Below are 16,817 nucleotides of genomic sequence, written 5' to 3'. Positions count from 1 at the left end.
TTGAAAATATATCACATATATCTCCCCTGTAGAAATCAGACTCTCCATGTCAACAAATCATAATACGTTCAGTTCTTATTGCTGAGTAGGAGCACTATAAATAACTGTAGTCTTCATGAATGTCCTCCTCAATGAGGCTGTTAGAAATTATATTGATTTTCTCCATCAGTACCTTTTTCCAGGAGTTTGCTGTGGGTGGGGAAGGATGTCTCATCAAATGAAGGGCCACATTTGCAGAATATAACTGCCTAAATTTATCCTCCAAAGTTCATATGCATGGGTACCAACAAGTAATTTTATACATAAACTGGGAAATACCTACTTGTATGCACAATTATTTTTGCATACATAAATGCTTATTTTGGGTTCACAGTTTGCACCCTCATGCATATGCGAATGATCCAATCTTTAATTTTTTTACTTTAAATATTAATTTATCTTCCACCTTAGTGCAATCTGGATTGCACCATTACTTTTTTCCAAATGTGCAATCTTAGCAGACACAGTCAATTACTTAGTGTAATAAGATCTGAAAGTATTATACATCCCTTCAGTTGTAGATCTTTAAGACAAAGCCTCATATTTTATGTCTGAGCGCTTGAAGGTAGTAGGATTGATACTATGGTGTGCACTAGAGTAATTCCTGCTGGAAAGAGAAAAGCTAAGGAAACAATAGGGATCTGAAAGCCAGCTTGGTGGTAGTATGTTAGAACCTAACAAACCTATCTGAAGCTGTGAAACTGTACTCTTCCTCTGAGGAACTGATTTGCTCTTTATCAAACCGGGAAAGGTAAATCATTTGTTGCTGGCAGGGCATATGTAGTTAGTGAACATCTGCCAGCACTTTGGAATTGTTCGAGGTCCCTCCTGCAGTGCATTTATCATAGTCCTCAGTGCCAACATATAGAAATTCTGATTGTTTTAAGAATCTCCATTTGAGAATACTTCAACATCTGCTACAATAAATACAAGTTTTCTTAACTTTGGAAGCTGATTTTTCAGTGTTTTCTTCCCTAAAATAAGAAACTTTTTTTTTATTTCTCCAGAGTTTCAGATGATCATGTAAATGTGGTGTCCCTTTTCTGTGTCCCTCTTATCACTTTGCCTGATGTAACTCCACTGCTGGAAGCCCTCCTTACCTATCATGGAGGTGAATCACAAGAGGTGCTCAGCTCAGTGTTTTTAGAAGCTGTGAATGAGACCTTTTTAAAGTAAGTAACATAAATTATACAGATTATGCCTTTGTAGAAGGTCCCCTGGTAGGGGGCGGCGTCAGTGGGTCTCCCTTGGCGTCAATCTCCGAGGGAGGCCCCACCTCCCGGCGCCTATGCCCTTTGGGAGTCCAGAGTAAAGGGGCCGCCTCCAGCCCGTAGTAGAGTGAGCCTTGGGTTCAGGCTGCTCCTACAGGGGGAATAGTCTCTTGCCCTCATGGGCAGGCCAACAGTCTAGGGCCCGGCCCTCAGCCAGGGACTGGCCAGCAGTGGGAACAGCAGTCTCTAGCCCAAGAGAGCGGGGAAACAGTCTAGGCCTACCCCTTTGGCAGGGCAGGCCGGCAAACACCGTCTCGAGCTTTGGGCAGGGCAAGTACACAGTCTATCGCCTGAGAGGGCGAGGAAATGGTCCAAGGCCCTGGCCCTCAGGCAGGGCAGGGCAGGGCAGGGCAGAAGGGCAGCAGTCTCTAGCCCTTAGCAGGGTGGGTAAGTAGTCTGTGCCTGGCCCCTCGGCAGGGTATGGCTGGCAGTAAGGGACAAGCTCTGGCCTTCAACAGGCATCCATCCCATGTTGGGGTAGGAAGGGGAGAGAGGGACGCAGGCCCACCCGTCTCCACTGCATCCTAGCCCAGGGGCCTGTCAGTGACGGTGTGTCCCATCACTGGGTCAGTGGACTCTGTCTGAAACACGCTGACTCATAGCCAGTGCAAGCTCACCTGGACCGTAATTGGCTTCCCTGGGCTTCTTCCTCCCACCCTCTCACTAGAGTACCTGGGGCCAGTCATCTCCCTCTGGGTCGCTGGGGTAGATGGCAAGCGGGAGTCTCACAAGTCCCTCAGTGTCGACTGGCGGCAGGTCCGGAAACCGTTCGGGGTCCTCTGCGGAGGGCAGTTCCTCTAGGTCCCAGGGTCCGCGTGTCCCTTCTGGCTCACCAGGGGTTGGTAGTTTGGGCAGCTCCTCCAGGTCCTCAGGGTCGCAGGCAGTAGGCAGCTCCAGCAGGTCCTCTGCTGGGTCGTAGGATCTGGGTGTCTCCTTCAGCTCGTCCGGCTCAGGCAGCTCCTCCAGTTCCTCAGGGCCCCATGCAGTGAGTAGATCTGGCAGCTTCTCCTCCAGGTCGTAGCAGTCGGGTGTGGTTGTAGGTTCGAGCACCAAGGGAGAGGCATTCTTCTCCCTCTGTCGCTGAGCTCTGACTGAGTGGGCAGGCCTGGGTTTTATAGGCCTACCCCCGCCTAGCTGCTTCCAGTCAGCTGTTACCTTCCTGGGTTCCCACCCCCGAGTGGGTTTAGCTCTCCCTTGGTGTCAATCTCCGAGGAGGCCACATCTCCTGGCTACAGCCTCCTCACCAAAAAGAATATTAACTGATCAGTTGAAATTACTATTTGATGAACTTGCATGCTGGATGCATTGAATGTCTACTGTATTGTAACAAAATGTTTTCTCTTTGCCTGAATAGCAGAGAGGTTGGAAGGAAAACTGGGATCTTAGATTTCTGATGTGCTATTTCATTTTTACTTTCCCTATGATATATGTTAGACAGTGTCACTGTAATTGTTTTTTGGATTTTGCCTTTCATTGAGATTCTGTATGTCTTTGCCATAAATGTAATGGATCTTTCCTAACGTCATTTATTAGAGATCCAGATTTAGTTTTGTTTCTTTGCATATCAGAAAATATCTGTTATATTGTTGCCCAACAGTTCTTCTGTTTCTATTAAGAACTTTGTTTTCCACATTTTCAAGTCTTGTCTCTCCCAGCAGATTATTTTTAACTAGGCTCTTGAAAACAATTAACAAAATGTAGCTTTGTTTATACCTCTACCACCAGTGTGGTCCAGTGCTTGGATAAGATTAGCTCATAGATGAAGAACAGCTGATTGAAGCTGAATCTGAGCAAGACAGAGGTGATGTTGGTGAGCAGAGAAAAAGCATTATCAGGCATTTGTAGTCACAATGCACTCTTCTTTGGTTGAAGGTACACACCCACAATTAGTCAATTTAATCTGTGCTTTTGGATTTCATGCTGAGACTAAACTCTCATATAGTAGTGCCTGTGAGTATCTTTCTACCATGGAAAGTAAGCAAGAAGACTCCATCCCATCTTGGCAGATGATGATTTGATTCCAGTTATACAGGCCTTTGTCATCTTCTAGCTGGACTATTGCAAAATGGGGAATAACCTGGGCATGAAGCCATCAGCTCTTAGGAAACTCCAGTTAGTACAGAATTCAGCAGTGCATCTCCTACGCACTGTGGGCTAATGCAAGCATATCAGACCTGTCCTCTGCTCTTTATGTTAGCTTCACATATAATATCAAGTCAAGTTCAAAGTCTCAAACCTTATCTTCAAGACACCACGTGGCCTGGGCATGGGACATCTAAAGCAGTGACTCTCAACCTTTCGAGAATACTGTACACCTTAGAATCATAGAATCATAGAATATTAGAGTTGGAAGGGACCTCAGGAGGTCATCTAGTCCAACCCCCTGCTCAAAGCAGGACTAACCTCAGCTATATCATCCCAACCAGGGCTTTGTCAAGTCTCAGCTTAAAAACCTCTAAGGATGGAGATTCCACCACCTCCCTAGGTAACCTATTCCAGTGCTTCACCACCCTCCTAGTAAAAAACTTTTTCCTAATGTCCAACCTAGACCTCCCGCCCTGCAACTTGAGACCGTTGCTCCTTGTTCTGTCATCTGCCACCACCGAGAACAGCCTAGCCCCATCCTCCCTGGAACCCCCTTTCAGGTAGTTAAAGGCCGCTATCAAATCCCCCCTCACTCTTCTCTTTTGCAGACTAAACAAGCCCAGTTCCCTTAGCCTCTCCTCATAAGTCCTGTGCTCCAGCCCCCTAATCATTTTGGTTGCCCTCCGCTGCACTCTCTCTAACTTGTCCACATCCTTTTTGTAGTGGGGGGCCCAAAACTGGACACAATATTCTAAATGCGGCCTCACCAATGCCGAATAGAGGGGAATAATCACTTCCCGTGACCTGCTGGCAATGCCCCTCCTAATGCAGCCCAATATGCCATTAGCCTTCTTGACAACCAGGGCACACTGCTGACTCATATCCAGCTTTTTATCCACTGTTACCCCCAGGTCCTTTTCTGCAGAGCTGCTGCCCAGCTCGTCGGTCCCCAGTCTATAGCTGTGCATGGGATTCTTCCTTCCTAAGTGGAGGACTCTGCACTTGTCCTTGTTGAACCTCATTAGATTTCTTTTGGCCCAATCCTCCAGTTTGTTTAGGTCACTCTGTATCCTATCCCTACCCTCCAGGTTATCTACCATTCCCCCCAGCTTAGTGTCGTCCGCAAACTTGCTGAGGGTGCAATCTACCCCATCCTCCAGATCATTAATAAAGATGTTGAACAAAACCGGCCCCAGGACCGACCCCTGGGGAACTCTGCTTGTGACCGGTTGCCAGCTAGACATGGAGCCATTGATCACTACTCGTTGAGCCCTATGCTCTAGCCAGTTCTCTATCCATTTTGTAGTCCATTCATCCAACCCATACTTCTTTAACTTGCTGATAAGAATACTGTGTGAGACAGTATCAAAAGCTTTGCTAAAGTCAAGGTATATCACATCCACCGCCTTCCCTACATCCACAGAGCCAGTCACCTCATCATAGAAAGCAATCAGGTTGGTCAGGCATGACTTTCCTTTAGTGAATCCGTGTTGACTGTTCCTGATCACCTTCCTCTCCTCCAAGTGCCTTAAAATGGATTCCTTAAGGACCTGCTCCATGATTTTTCCAGGGATTGAGGTGAGGCTGACCGGTCTGTAGTTCCCTTGGATCCTCTTTCCTCCCTTTTTTGAAGATGGGCACTATATTTGCTTTTTTCCAGTCGTCAGGGACCTCCCCCTGTTCCCACGAGCTTTCAAAGATAATAGCCAATGGCTCTGAAATCACCTCAGCCAACTCCCTCAGCACCCTCGGGTGCATTGCATCCGGCCCCATGGACTTGTGAATGTCCAATCCTTCTAAATAGTCTTGGACCCGTTCCTTCAGCACTGCAGGATGTTCGCCTCCTTCCCATTCTGTGCCACCCAGTGCAGCAGTCTGAGAGCTGATCTTGTCTGTGAAGACAGAGGCAAAAAAGGCATTGAGTACCTCAGCTTTCTCCACATCCTCTGTCACTAGGTCGCCTCCCTCATTCTCTAAGGGGCCCACACTCTCTCTAATCTTCCTCTTGTTGGCAACATGCCTGTAGAAACCCTTCTTGTTCCCCTTCACGTCCCTTGCTAGCTGCAACACCAATTGTGCTTTGGCCTTCCTGATTTCATTCCTGCATGTTCGAGCAGTGTTTATGTACTCCTCCCTAGTCATCTGACCAAGCTTCCACTTCTTGTAAGCTTCTTTTTTGTGTTTCAGTTCGCCAAGGACATCTTTGTTAAGCCAAGCTGGACGCCTACCATATTTGCTATTCTTTCTGCACATCGGGATGGTTTGCTCTTGTGCCCTCAATAAGGTCTCTTTAAAATACAGCCAGCTCTCTTGGGTTCCTTTCCCCCTCATATTAGCCTCCCAAGGAATCCTGCCCATCAGTTCCCTGAGGGAGTCAAAGTCCGCTTTTCTGAAGTCCATGGTCCGTATCCTGCTGCTCTCCTTTCTTCCTTTCGTCAGGATCCTGAACTCGACCATCTCATGGTCACTGCTGCCTAGGTTGCCACCCACTTGTACTTCCCCTACCAACTCTTCCCTGTTTGTGAGCAGCAGGTCAAGAAAAGCATGGCCCCTAGTTGGTTGCTCCTTTCAGGAGTTTGATTTATTTTGTGTACCACAACTTTCACCTCACTTTAAAACAGCTTGCTTACAGAATCAGACATAAAAATACAAAAGTGTTGAGCACACTATCAAAAAACTTCTTACTTTCCCATTTTTACCATATAATTATAAAATAAATCAATTGGAATATAAATATTATACTTGCATTTTAGTGTATAGTATATAGAGCAGTATAAATAAATCATGGTCTGTATGAAATTTTAGTTTGTACTGACTTTGTTAGTGCTTTTTATGTGGTCTATTTAAAACTAGACAAATATGTAGATGAGTTGGTGTACCCCCTGGAAGACCTCTGTGTGTAACCCCAGTGGTATGCGTTCCCCTGGTTGAGATCCACTGATGTAAAGGATCATTTAAAAGTCCAGGTGAGGACAACTTTGCTCCTCAGGCACATTGTACCTTCACGAGGATAAAGCTTATCACTACAGGAAACAGAGTTTTCTTAGAGGTGGTCATAAACTCTGGAACGAACTCTCATAAGAACTAACGACCATCACAAACCACACCACCTTCCACTGGCGCACTTCTGAAATCTCACCATCTCTAATACAAAAATATAGCTACGTGTGCATATTTTAAAAAAACCTACTAAAATAAGCAAGCAAGCAAAGAAACAAGCAAAAACACCCTAACAAAAGATTCACACTTCTCTTCCCAGAGAGAGGATGGGAGAAAGAATGAACCACATGTGACAGATATTAGTCACATCACTCAGTGCCACTCCTTGAAAGCACTCCAAGATACTTTGGTGAGGAAAATGATAGAATCTGTATAGAATAGAATAATATTTCTGAAACCTAGAGATTTAACTTTTGAGTGTGGGCTTTCACAGTGGCCACATATGGCCTTGAATACTTCACCAACTTCTTTAAACGATGAAATTCCTGGGCCTTATTTCTAAAGATTTTAATGTAACTTGTATTTGATCACCTTTTGCATAGACCACAGAAGAAGAATATACTCATACCTAGAAAACTTGAATCTTCACATCCTGAACATTCCTCTGGTCATCACAATGTCTTGTAGGGACAGCTGCTGCTCCTTGTATTCTTGTCTCATAGCTCTCTCTCTCGTCAGCATCTCAAGATACCTTGGCTCATTTATCTGATAAATTGTTTGTGTTTTAAAATGAGCAGAGAGAGGAACCTCTTTGTGACCATAAATAAGAGTCCTTATAATTTATATGTAGAAATAACGTATGTGATAAATGTTCATATGATAAGAGCTTAAGCAAGAGGGTCATTCAGTGAAACGAGAGATTCTGTCAACTAAAATACACAGTTGAAGACATAAGAATGATTACAATATCCTTCACCTAGGCTTTCTGGAGTGAAAAGGATGTTTCCTTCAGAATGCACTGAATGCAGTATTGGCTGCAGCCATCTCATAAATTTGAAACGTTAAGCTCACCTGTCTTCATACTGTGTGTCTGTATTAAATTGTGCCCATGTTCTAAGGTTGAGACAGTTGGGCACGATCTACCATAATAGTCAGTAGAAGAAAATATTGTAGCTGTTCCTCTGGATATCATGTTTTCTGAACTCAGACTGTCTGAGGTTTTTTTTTAACAGCCAACAGAACAAAACAAAAATCCCCTTACCCCTCAAAATTCCCACTTATGGCAATTATATAGCTTTAAAAAAGACATTTTTGGAAATTCTATGAATTCCTCATATATTTAAAGGGTCCTCTGGAAACCTTTTCCCACCATTCATCCACTTTTCTCCCATCTCTTCAAAGCCCCTAAGATGGCCCAAAAATAATTTTAGCTAAGGAGGTCTGGATGCTGCTTCCTCTGGAGCCCATCAGCATTGTTCCTGAGATGTTTAGATGAGATCACTGAAGAAGACCAAAAGTCAGTCTTTTCCCCAATGGCTCGAGTAATAGCAAGATAAAACGTTGCATTAATAGTTAATAGCAGGGCAGCATCTTATTTATCTTTGTACATAGGTTACTAGATAGATACGCCATCAGAAATTTATGAAAGCTTTTTGTTTTAGTGAAACTTTATCTGAAAATCCATGGGGGAAGGGACTGCCCAAAAGGAATGGGTGGTCTTTCACATGTCCATTTCCTGTGGCTTCAGATCAGCACGTTCCACAAGTAGTGGTATACATTTTGGAAGCTTTCCGAGGACAGCTTCCCTAGGATAGACCATCCAAACTGAGTCAATATCACTTGAGTCAAGAAGCAATAAATCATTACAAATACTTTTGCCGTTCCTTAATGTGAGTCAGAACATTTTATGTGGTTATAGAGGGTTTTTCTGAATCGAATACTCTGACCCGTGTTTAACTTTTTCTGGTGCTTGTTTATCATAGCGAGCTAAAAGAATTCAGTTTGTATTGTTTTTGGCCACTTTATTCACTCAGTGCCTCTGAAAGTACTTGTGTGGGTATTTCTGTGGTGAGCTCATTATTCTTTGAATGGTAGAACTTCTATTGAAGTTCTTGTAACCTTCAGAGGGACTCATTTACATTTTCCCACTTCCGTCACCTCTCATAATTTACCTCTCTATTCCTCACCTTTGTGTGGCTGCCCTTACAGCCTCTACAAGTTATGAGCCTTACTTGGCTTCTTTCTGGATATCCAAGTAGATTGCTCCATTAATTAGTTGTTAGTTAATGCTAGAAAAGCAGTGTGGCTAGTAACCAATCAGAGAACCCAATGGTGTCTCCTGTGAAGCATGCCCAAGTTCCACTGGCACAAGTACAGAGAGGACAATTTGCTCTCAATATAAGAAATATATTCCTGCCTATGAGTTAGATTTTCTGTGTGTGGACTTTGCCATTGCCCTTCTTCAAAAATACAAAAGAAATGGCTCATCTTCCACTATGTAAGTGATTTAAAATCAGAAATGAAACGTGAAATAATAATGCATATTAAACCACAGAAAACAATATAAAATTAATGTTAAGGGCAAAGATGAGGTTGAAAATCTAATCTGGCATTCTTAATTCATCCTGCTGAGCCGAGATGTTGTAGTGCAATGCATATAATATATGCAAATTAATTTAATATTTAAACAGCATTTTGAAAATGTAACGTGCTGCACAAGTGCTAAATATTATTTTTGCTCTTTTCCTCTCTCTGGAGATGCAAAATCTTATGCGAAGCAACTGTGCAGGCAGCAATTATGAATAGAAAATATACAAGCTTCCAACCATTATCAGAATCCTCAAACTGATGTTTAAGGCAATGTGCCATAAATTACATACATTAGAAAATAAAGAGCAAAAAACAAAAAGATGTTAAACCTTTTTTTTACCGTTTTTCCGTTTTGCAGTAAATATGCTCCCTGTAATACCCTATCTATCCTAGTCTTAGTTCTGTTTAATTCTTCATAATTGGGTGTAACAATAAGATATGTAATTTTCTGGGTATTTTTAAAACTTTTAAACTGAAACTAATCTAATACCCATTTTATAATAGCTGTAAAAATAGTCCAGTGTGTGTCGTGGTTGGATGTCTCCTCCTCTTGGGTGGTTGCTGTACTCTGCTTTGGACCTCATGCGTAGTTCACCCACATTATGGTGTTGTCCCACTATAAACTTATGCTTTCTTAGTATCTTATTTTCTAATTATATAATTATATAATACTGTATTTTAGCTGAGTTATAGTGGAAAACCACTCTTTCCATGAATGGACAGAGCCTGGATTTGTTGATCTTCAAGACATGCTGCGAAGCTCACTTATCTGGAACGTCTATAAATCAGTTGATAGGGAATTACCATTATATAGCGTAGAGTCTCAACTTTTCTGTTAAGGCTGTAGACACATTTTAAGAACCAACATGATCTAATATATAAATAGAGGACTAAGAGCCAGGTGCTTTTTAGTTCTGATTGCTGCACTTCCACTTAACTTGCTACTTGGCTTTGGGAGAAATCGCTTAACCTCTGTGTGTCTCAGTTTTCCCATCTGTAAAAGATGGGTAATAATTAGAAATGTACTTTCTCCTAAAATTGTATAACAGTATGTATATGTGGATTTATAATTTTGCACTGATATGCAGTTATTTTAAATATTTATTTACTTGATGGTTCAGTTTGTAGTAAACAATATTTTCCCCATTAATTCAGGAAGAAGATTGACCTCTGTGAATCAGCTGTCCTAAGCTTGTGGCTTCGTCATCTTCCTAGCCTTGAAAAAGCAACACTGCATCTTTTTGAAAGGTTGATTTCCACTCAGACAAGTTCACTGGAAGAGATAGCATGTATCATAAGAGATTCATTACTGGTACGTAGCTGAGTTAATACATTACATCTTTTATGCTGAAGGATCGCCATATATTTCTCTCTCATATACAGCATCACTGAAATCCAGCAAATTCTATGGTGGAGAGTAGCTGTCAGCTGGCGTGTGGCTTAATGACAGTTGCGGGAAAATGAGAAATTTTTGTGTGGAACACCATGGCAAATCCCTACTCTAATAAAATATGTAAAAATTAAAAACTCACAGAACATGATGCCTTCGCATCAAAAGCTTCATCCAAAGACTCTTAGAAGATAAACAGAAATGGGGCCTGACTGTGAGAGGTGCTGAGAACCCACTTCACCCTTTGGAATTATAGAAAAATTTCCTTTTTGAGGATAGATTCAAATCTATCTGGATTTTTATCTGGGGCTCCATGGAGTTAAAGAATTTACAAGGCAATGTTTAAACTGCTAAATGATGTCCTTATGGATTATTGGATTGTGTGAATATTTATTTACTTTTTTTTTTTAATGAAAAGGCATGAGCAAAAAGTTCTTAATTTAAAACATTTGTTAGACTATAATCAGTTTAGATTTTTTTTTTTTTTTTTTTTTAAACAAATATTCTGTTATATAGTGCACCAGTTCCTTCCTGATGTATTTAGAAATTTATAATGACTTTGCACCTGGTTACCTAATATGACTAAAGGCTTCTATTAAGAAGGAAATAGTCTTCAACATAGTAATAGAACCCCTTTATGAAAGCAATAAATTAAAAGATTTATAGGTATGTCATATGCACATATCTGGTGTTATGAAAGTGAGCCTAAGGCATGGACACTCTGAAATGTGGCACATGATACATCACACACCCTGAAGGGCTGTTGCTCTTATATATCTTTTTAACATTCTTTAATTTTTCTTCTCTCTTCTTCGAGTGCTTTCACATATCCATTTCACTGTAGGTATGTGTGCGCCCCCATATCCAGTTGTCTGAGATTTTTTTTTCCCCTCAGTGATACCTATTGGAGCAGTTTGAGGATGCTCTACCATTGCGTACCACGGCGTGTAGGTATAAAAGGGGCAGAGCTGCCCCCCCAGTCCCGTCCGCACTTCTTATCCTCAGTGATGGCTGTTGGAGTGCTTTCAATCTTGCAATAGCAAGTTCTTTCCTCACTCCTTGTATATAGCCTTTTTTTTTCTTAGACATTAGTAGTTAGGTAAGTAAAGTGTAGTATAGGTAAGTGTTACTATTAAGTTTCAGTTTTTAGATCTTTTTTGACCATATTCAAATGTTGGTACTGGGTCTGTACAAAAGCTATGCCTGAGGTTTAAGTCTTGCCAGTTGTGTAGTAAGCGGATGCCTAAAATGCTTGGGGGAGTCCCACATTACTGACATGTCATATTTGTAAGAGATTCAGTCCTCGCTCTAAGAAGATGCAGCCAGGTTCAAGTGTCTCCTTATGGAGGTGGCATTTCGACCACCATTGGAGCCATTGTGTTTGAAATGGACTCTGAGTACTGCAGCTTTGGTATGTAGTGCTCCACAAGAGATGTCTACAGCACCTTGCTGTCTATCAGTGGTGCCAAAGAAGAGACACAGGTCCTCCAAAGACTTGGTACCGTATTTGGCATCTGTTCTGAAGTCAGCTACAGGCAAAGACTCTGGAAGAGACTCTGAGAGGTCCCTAGGAAGAGGAGATCGTCAACCCTAGAACCTGTGCCAGGTCTGACGAGATCAACCCCAAAGTACCCATAGAAAGACATCAGGTTCAGGAATCAATACCAGTGCAGATGACACCGGGAGGTTTATGCAGCCATGAAAGATAGCCGAGAGAGAGAGACTGCTTAACTTCTTGGTACTGGTGTCTCCGGTGGTGCAGAAAGGTTTCTAGCTGGTACCAGTGATTCTAACTCTGGCTCTTCAGAAGCATGTGATACCATTACATTCTACCTTCTATGCTTTTGGTACCTCAGAAGCTGGTGCAATCAGGAGGCAAGCTAATGATCCCCATACTGCCATCCCTGAGCTCTGGCTACCTATCTCTGTTTCCAACAGGGTTCTGCTCCCCCGTTATCAGAGGACTCACAGTTGTCTTCCTCAGACTCAGATGTTCAGTCCTTTGTGTCCCAGTGCAGGTAGGGCACATATCCTCTGACAGAGACTTGGGAGCCGTGGGTCTCGCAGCAGTTTCAGCAGTGCCCTCCTCTTAAGGGGCAATGGCCTGGACAAGAATGGGTCCCAGGACCGTGTCAGTGGGCTTTCTGGATACCATACAGCGTCCCTCCTCTTGCTAAGGGTTCCCCTCATCTGTCTCAGTTGGTTTCCTTGTGGGAGCACTAAGAGCATCGACTCCACAAGCAATGTTCTCTGGGGACCAGGACCAGAACTGGTATCAAGCAGCTAGAAGTTGCTTGGGCAGTTTTCCCACTGCGAGACACAGCAGGCGCTACCTCAGCATCCTTGTGTATCCTCTTCCTCCTCATCAGATGAAACTATGGAAGCGGTAAGCAACTCAGCAGCACCAGAGGATTACAAGGCTCACCAAGATCTACTGAGGATGGTGATCTCTTTTCAGGACATTCAGGTAGAAAAGGTCTGCAAGAAATCTCACAAGTTGCTGGACATTCTGGCATTGGGATCACCTTCCAGAGTGGGTGTGATGACTGACGAAGCATTCTAGAGCCAGTTAAGGTGCTCTGGCAGTCCCCTTCTTCCCTTCCTCCCACAATGAAGAGGGCAGAGAGCAGGTCTCTCCTGAGCTCCTTAGTAGTGGCAGCAGTTAATGAGCCAAAGGTGCATGGCACCAGATGTTGACACCTAAAGGAAGAGAGTCAAAGAGTCTGGACTTGTTTTGCTTGTAATTCTGCAAGAAGTCTGCAATATGACTTCATTTTCTGGGAGAACATGATGAAGGTTACCGGGTGACTGCAAGCAGGAATTCAGTATGATGGTGAAGGAGGGCAAACTGGTGATCAAAACAGCTCTACAGGATAGCTTGAATGTCACACCATGGCATCTGCTATAACTACAAAAAAATGTTCATGGTTGCACTCTTCCTGCAGCGATTCAGCAGACCATCCAAAACCTCCCATTCGAAAGCCATTTCCTATTTTCGGATAAGACAGATGATAGGCTTCATAGCCTAAAAGAGTTCAGAGCAACACTAAAGTCACTTGGAATCTATGCACTGTCAACAAAAATAAAGCAGTATTGCCTGCAGCAGTCCTATAGACATTAGGGCTTTGTTCTGCGACTCCAGGACCCACCAAGAAAAAAAAGTCAGAGGTTACAGGAAGTAACTCACCACCTTCCTTTTTTGTATGAGCAGTTTCATTTCATCTAGTCACCTTGTGCAAACAGGCATTTTGATGGGTTGATAAGGGCAAGTTATCAGTTCCCACAGTTCCATTTGTTTCTCCCCCTTTGTTTGCCAGTTGCTTATTTCACTTCCTAAGTGCTTGGTCTCACGTAACATCAGATTGGTGGGTCTTAAGCATCGTGGACCTGGGATATTCCCTTCAGTTTTATTTCTATACCTCAATCCTACCCATCTTTCCTGTCCCTCTTAAGGGACCACTCTCATGTGACTGTACTTCAGCAGGAGGTTAAGTCCCTCCTTGAAACATGGACCAAAGAGGAAGTTCTGTTGTGCTTTGGGGGGAAGGGCTTTTATTCCCTATACTTCCTTATTCCCAAAGCGAAAGATTGTCTTGGGCCTATTTTAGATATAAGAGGGTTAAACAGATTCCTGAAGAAGCTAAAATTCCTCATGGTCATCTTAGCTTCAAGTATTCCCTTCAAGAGGACTAATGTGCTGCCCTTGACTTAAAAGGTGTTTACTTCCCTGTGGCAATACTCCACAATCACTGGGACTTTCTCAGATTTGTGGCAAATGAAACCTGTTACCAATGCACAGTGGTTCCATTTGGCCTGTCAGCTGCTCGTGTTTTCACAAAGTTCACTGCCATGGTGGCAGTGTATCTTCTCAAACCAGAGGTCCATGTGTTCCCATACCTGGAAGACTGGCTGGCGAGAGGCCAGTTTGAAGCTCAAGTACTGTCCTGTCCATCAGCCTGTCTACATTTGACACACTGAGGCTTCTAGTCAGTTGGGACAAATCAATCCTGAAATAACTACAGAGAATAGAATTTATTGGACCAGTCTTAGACTCTACGAAGGCCAAGGATTTTCTGCCGAAATCAAGGTTTGAAACTCTGCAGGGGTTAGTTCTGGAGCTAAAAGCACATCCTCTCACCACAGTGTGCAGCTGCCTCAGACTCCTGGGGCACATGGCAGCATATACCTATGTAGTATAGCATGCCAGGGTATATCTCAGGCAGCTTCAAGGATGGCTGGCTTCAGTGTATGTCCTAAGTTTTCATTGTTTAGACACGGTTGTTCAAATACCAGTGTTAGTTTTGTCATCTCTGGACTGGTGGATACACCTTCTGAAAATTTGTATGAAGGTCTATGATGGAATGTATAGGCCCCATATGGATGAGGAAGGGACCAGTGGTTGGGCTAGCCCCACCTTTCCGTCCCTGTCTATCATGCTTGATTTGGAGGAGGGCTTTAAAAGGGAAAAAACTGCAGTAAGTGAAGGGAAAGGAGCAAGATTGCCCTAAGCTCCAAACTACAGGAGTGATGCCTGACTCTGCAGAGGGAGACCTTCATCTTGACTCTGAGGAAACTATAGCAGACTCCTAGGGTAAGACAGACAGGCTGAGCCTGCCATAGAGACCCAGTCAGAGTGATTTCCTCAAACCCATTACCTTGGGACTGGCTTGTTGGCAGCACCGTAGACTCACCAATCCCGCCCCTTCTGTGCTTTTGGGTCCTCAGGGAGTCTCCCTAAAGGCATGGGGAATTTGTGACTTCCATTTTTATCCCCCAGCCAGAGAGACTTAAGGAGGCCCACAAAGGGCAGAACCCCCCTTGTAACTAGTAGGGAAGTGGGGCTGCTGTTGGACAACCAGTGTAGATAACTGGGCATGGTCAGGTTCCCCCACCCTCTGAGGATGTAGTCACAGATGCATCATGTCTGGTTGTGGGACACATACAGGGTTCCTACAGACTCAAGGTCTGTGTTCTTCCCAAGAACTGAAGACTCATATAAATGTCAGTTGTGAGCTGTTCTAATCTGTTCAGCCTTCCTTCTGCATATCAAGGGGGAAAATCTGCAAGTATTAACAGACAACACAGCAACTATGTTTATGTAAACATGCAAGAAGGGCTGCGTTTGACACAGCTGTGCCAGACGGTGATTCGCCTGTGGGACTTTTGCATAGCCAATTAGGTTCACTTCAGAGCTGCTTACCTTCCAGAAGTGCAGAATTCATTGGCAGATCAGTTGAGCAGGTTCTTCCCTGATCACTATCAGTGCTCACTGTATCTTGGCATGGCCATATTCATGTTCCAGCTGTGGGGGATACCCCAGGTGGACATATTAGCAACAAAGGCAACAGAAAATGCTATCAGTTCTGCTTCTGGGGGAGGGAAGGGAGAGTCACAGTCCAGATTTATTGACAGAGACATTCCTGCTATCCTGGAATAATTTCCTTCTATACGCCTTACCTCTGATTCTGTTACTGCCCAAAGTCTTATCCAAAACCATGCTCATCTCATATTTAGCACCAGCATGGCCGCAGCAACGCTGGTACTCGACCCTGCCAACCTTGTCTCTATGTTTGATTTCGCCGGGCCATCGGCATCTGCTGCACCCCAAACTGCAAGCTCTCCACTTGACAGAGTGAATGCTTCATAGTTAACACCGTTGGAAAGGGCTTGCTTTAAGAACGTACAGGAAGTACTTCTGAATAGTATAAAGCCTTCAACTAGGGGTACTTAGCTGGCTAATGGAAGTGTTTTTCCATCTGGTCCAGACAAAAAGGTTCCCTCCAAACAACCTCCTATCAGTCATGTACTGGAGTATCTTTTACACCTAAAAATCAAGTTTGGCTCTATCAGTTAGCTCTATCAGAGTATCTCTGGCAGCTATCTCAGCTTTTCACTTCTTGATAATAGATTTCTTTTTTCCAACCCTCTCACCATCAGATTTCATAAGGATAATGTTTACCTCCAATTTCACCCTATGTTCTTAACAGAGGTGGTCTCCAATTTTAATGTTAACCAGGCAATTTATTTGCCAACTTTCTTTCTGAAACTTCACCCTTAGAGAGATTAGGAGAAACTTCATTCATTAGATATGACAAGAACTTTAGCTTTCTACCTGCACTCCATTAAGTCCTTTAGTTCCTCAGTGCAGTTGTTTGTCGTGGTCATGGACAGAGTGAAGGGACAGCCAGTTTCCATTCAGAGGATTTCATCCTGAATTTCTTTGTGAATTTGTTTGTACTACCAGTTGGTTAATGTGATGCCACCAGCTGGAGTATTGGCTCATTTGACTAGGGTGCATGCAGCATCAGCAGCTTTCTGAACGCAGCTACCTATTCTGGACAACTTGGCCACCAGTGCCCATGTTACCTTCTCATTATGCTGTAGACAATCAGTCCAGGAGCAATGCCACTGTTGGAGGTGGTGGTTCTCCAATTTCTGTTCCAGTAGACTCCAAGCCCACCTCCAGGTTAATCTGCTTGTGAGTCACCTACAGTAGAATGAAC

General features: G+C 43.5%; 1 protein-coding gene across 3 annotated transcripts in view; it reads left to right on the top strand.

The window, feature by feature from the left end:
- Nucleotides 1-16,817, top strand: part of FANCC (FA complementation group C) — a 135,846-nt gene that overhangs the window by 79,494 nt on the left and 39,535 nt on the right. For all 3 annotated transcript variants that reach the window (XM_067568985.1, XM_067568984.1, XM_067568983.1), the window contains 2 exons: nucleotides 1,047-1,211; nucleotides 10,080-10,236. In XM_067568985.1, the coding sequence (XP_067425086.1) occupies nucleotides 1,047-1,211; nucleotides 10,080-10,236 (322 nt within the window). The remainder of the gene's footprint in view (nucleotides 1-1,046; nucleotides 1,212-10,079; nucleotides 10,237-16,817) is intronic.

Source organism: Emydura macquarii, unplaced genomic scaffold (assembly GCF_026122565.2).
Source record: "Emydura macquarii macquarii isolate MOO-44397 ecotype Brisbane River unplaced genomic scaffold, CSIRO-AGI_Emac_v2 contig_2897, whole genome shotgun sequence".
NCBI classification, from domain to species: Eukaryota; Metazoa; Chordata; order Testudines; family Chelidae; genus Emydura; species Emydura macquarii.
Note: the sequence above shows the minus strand (reverse complement) of the source record. Positions and strands in the feature narration are given on the sequence as shown.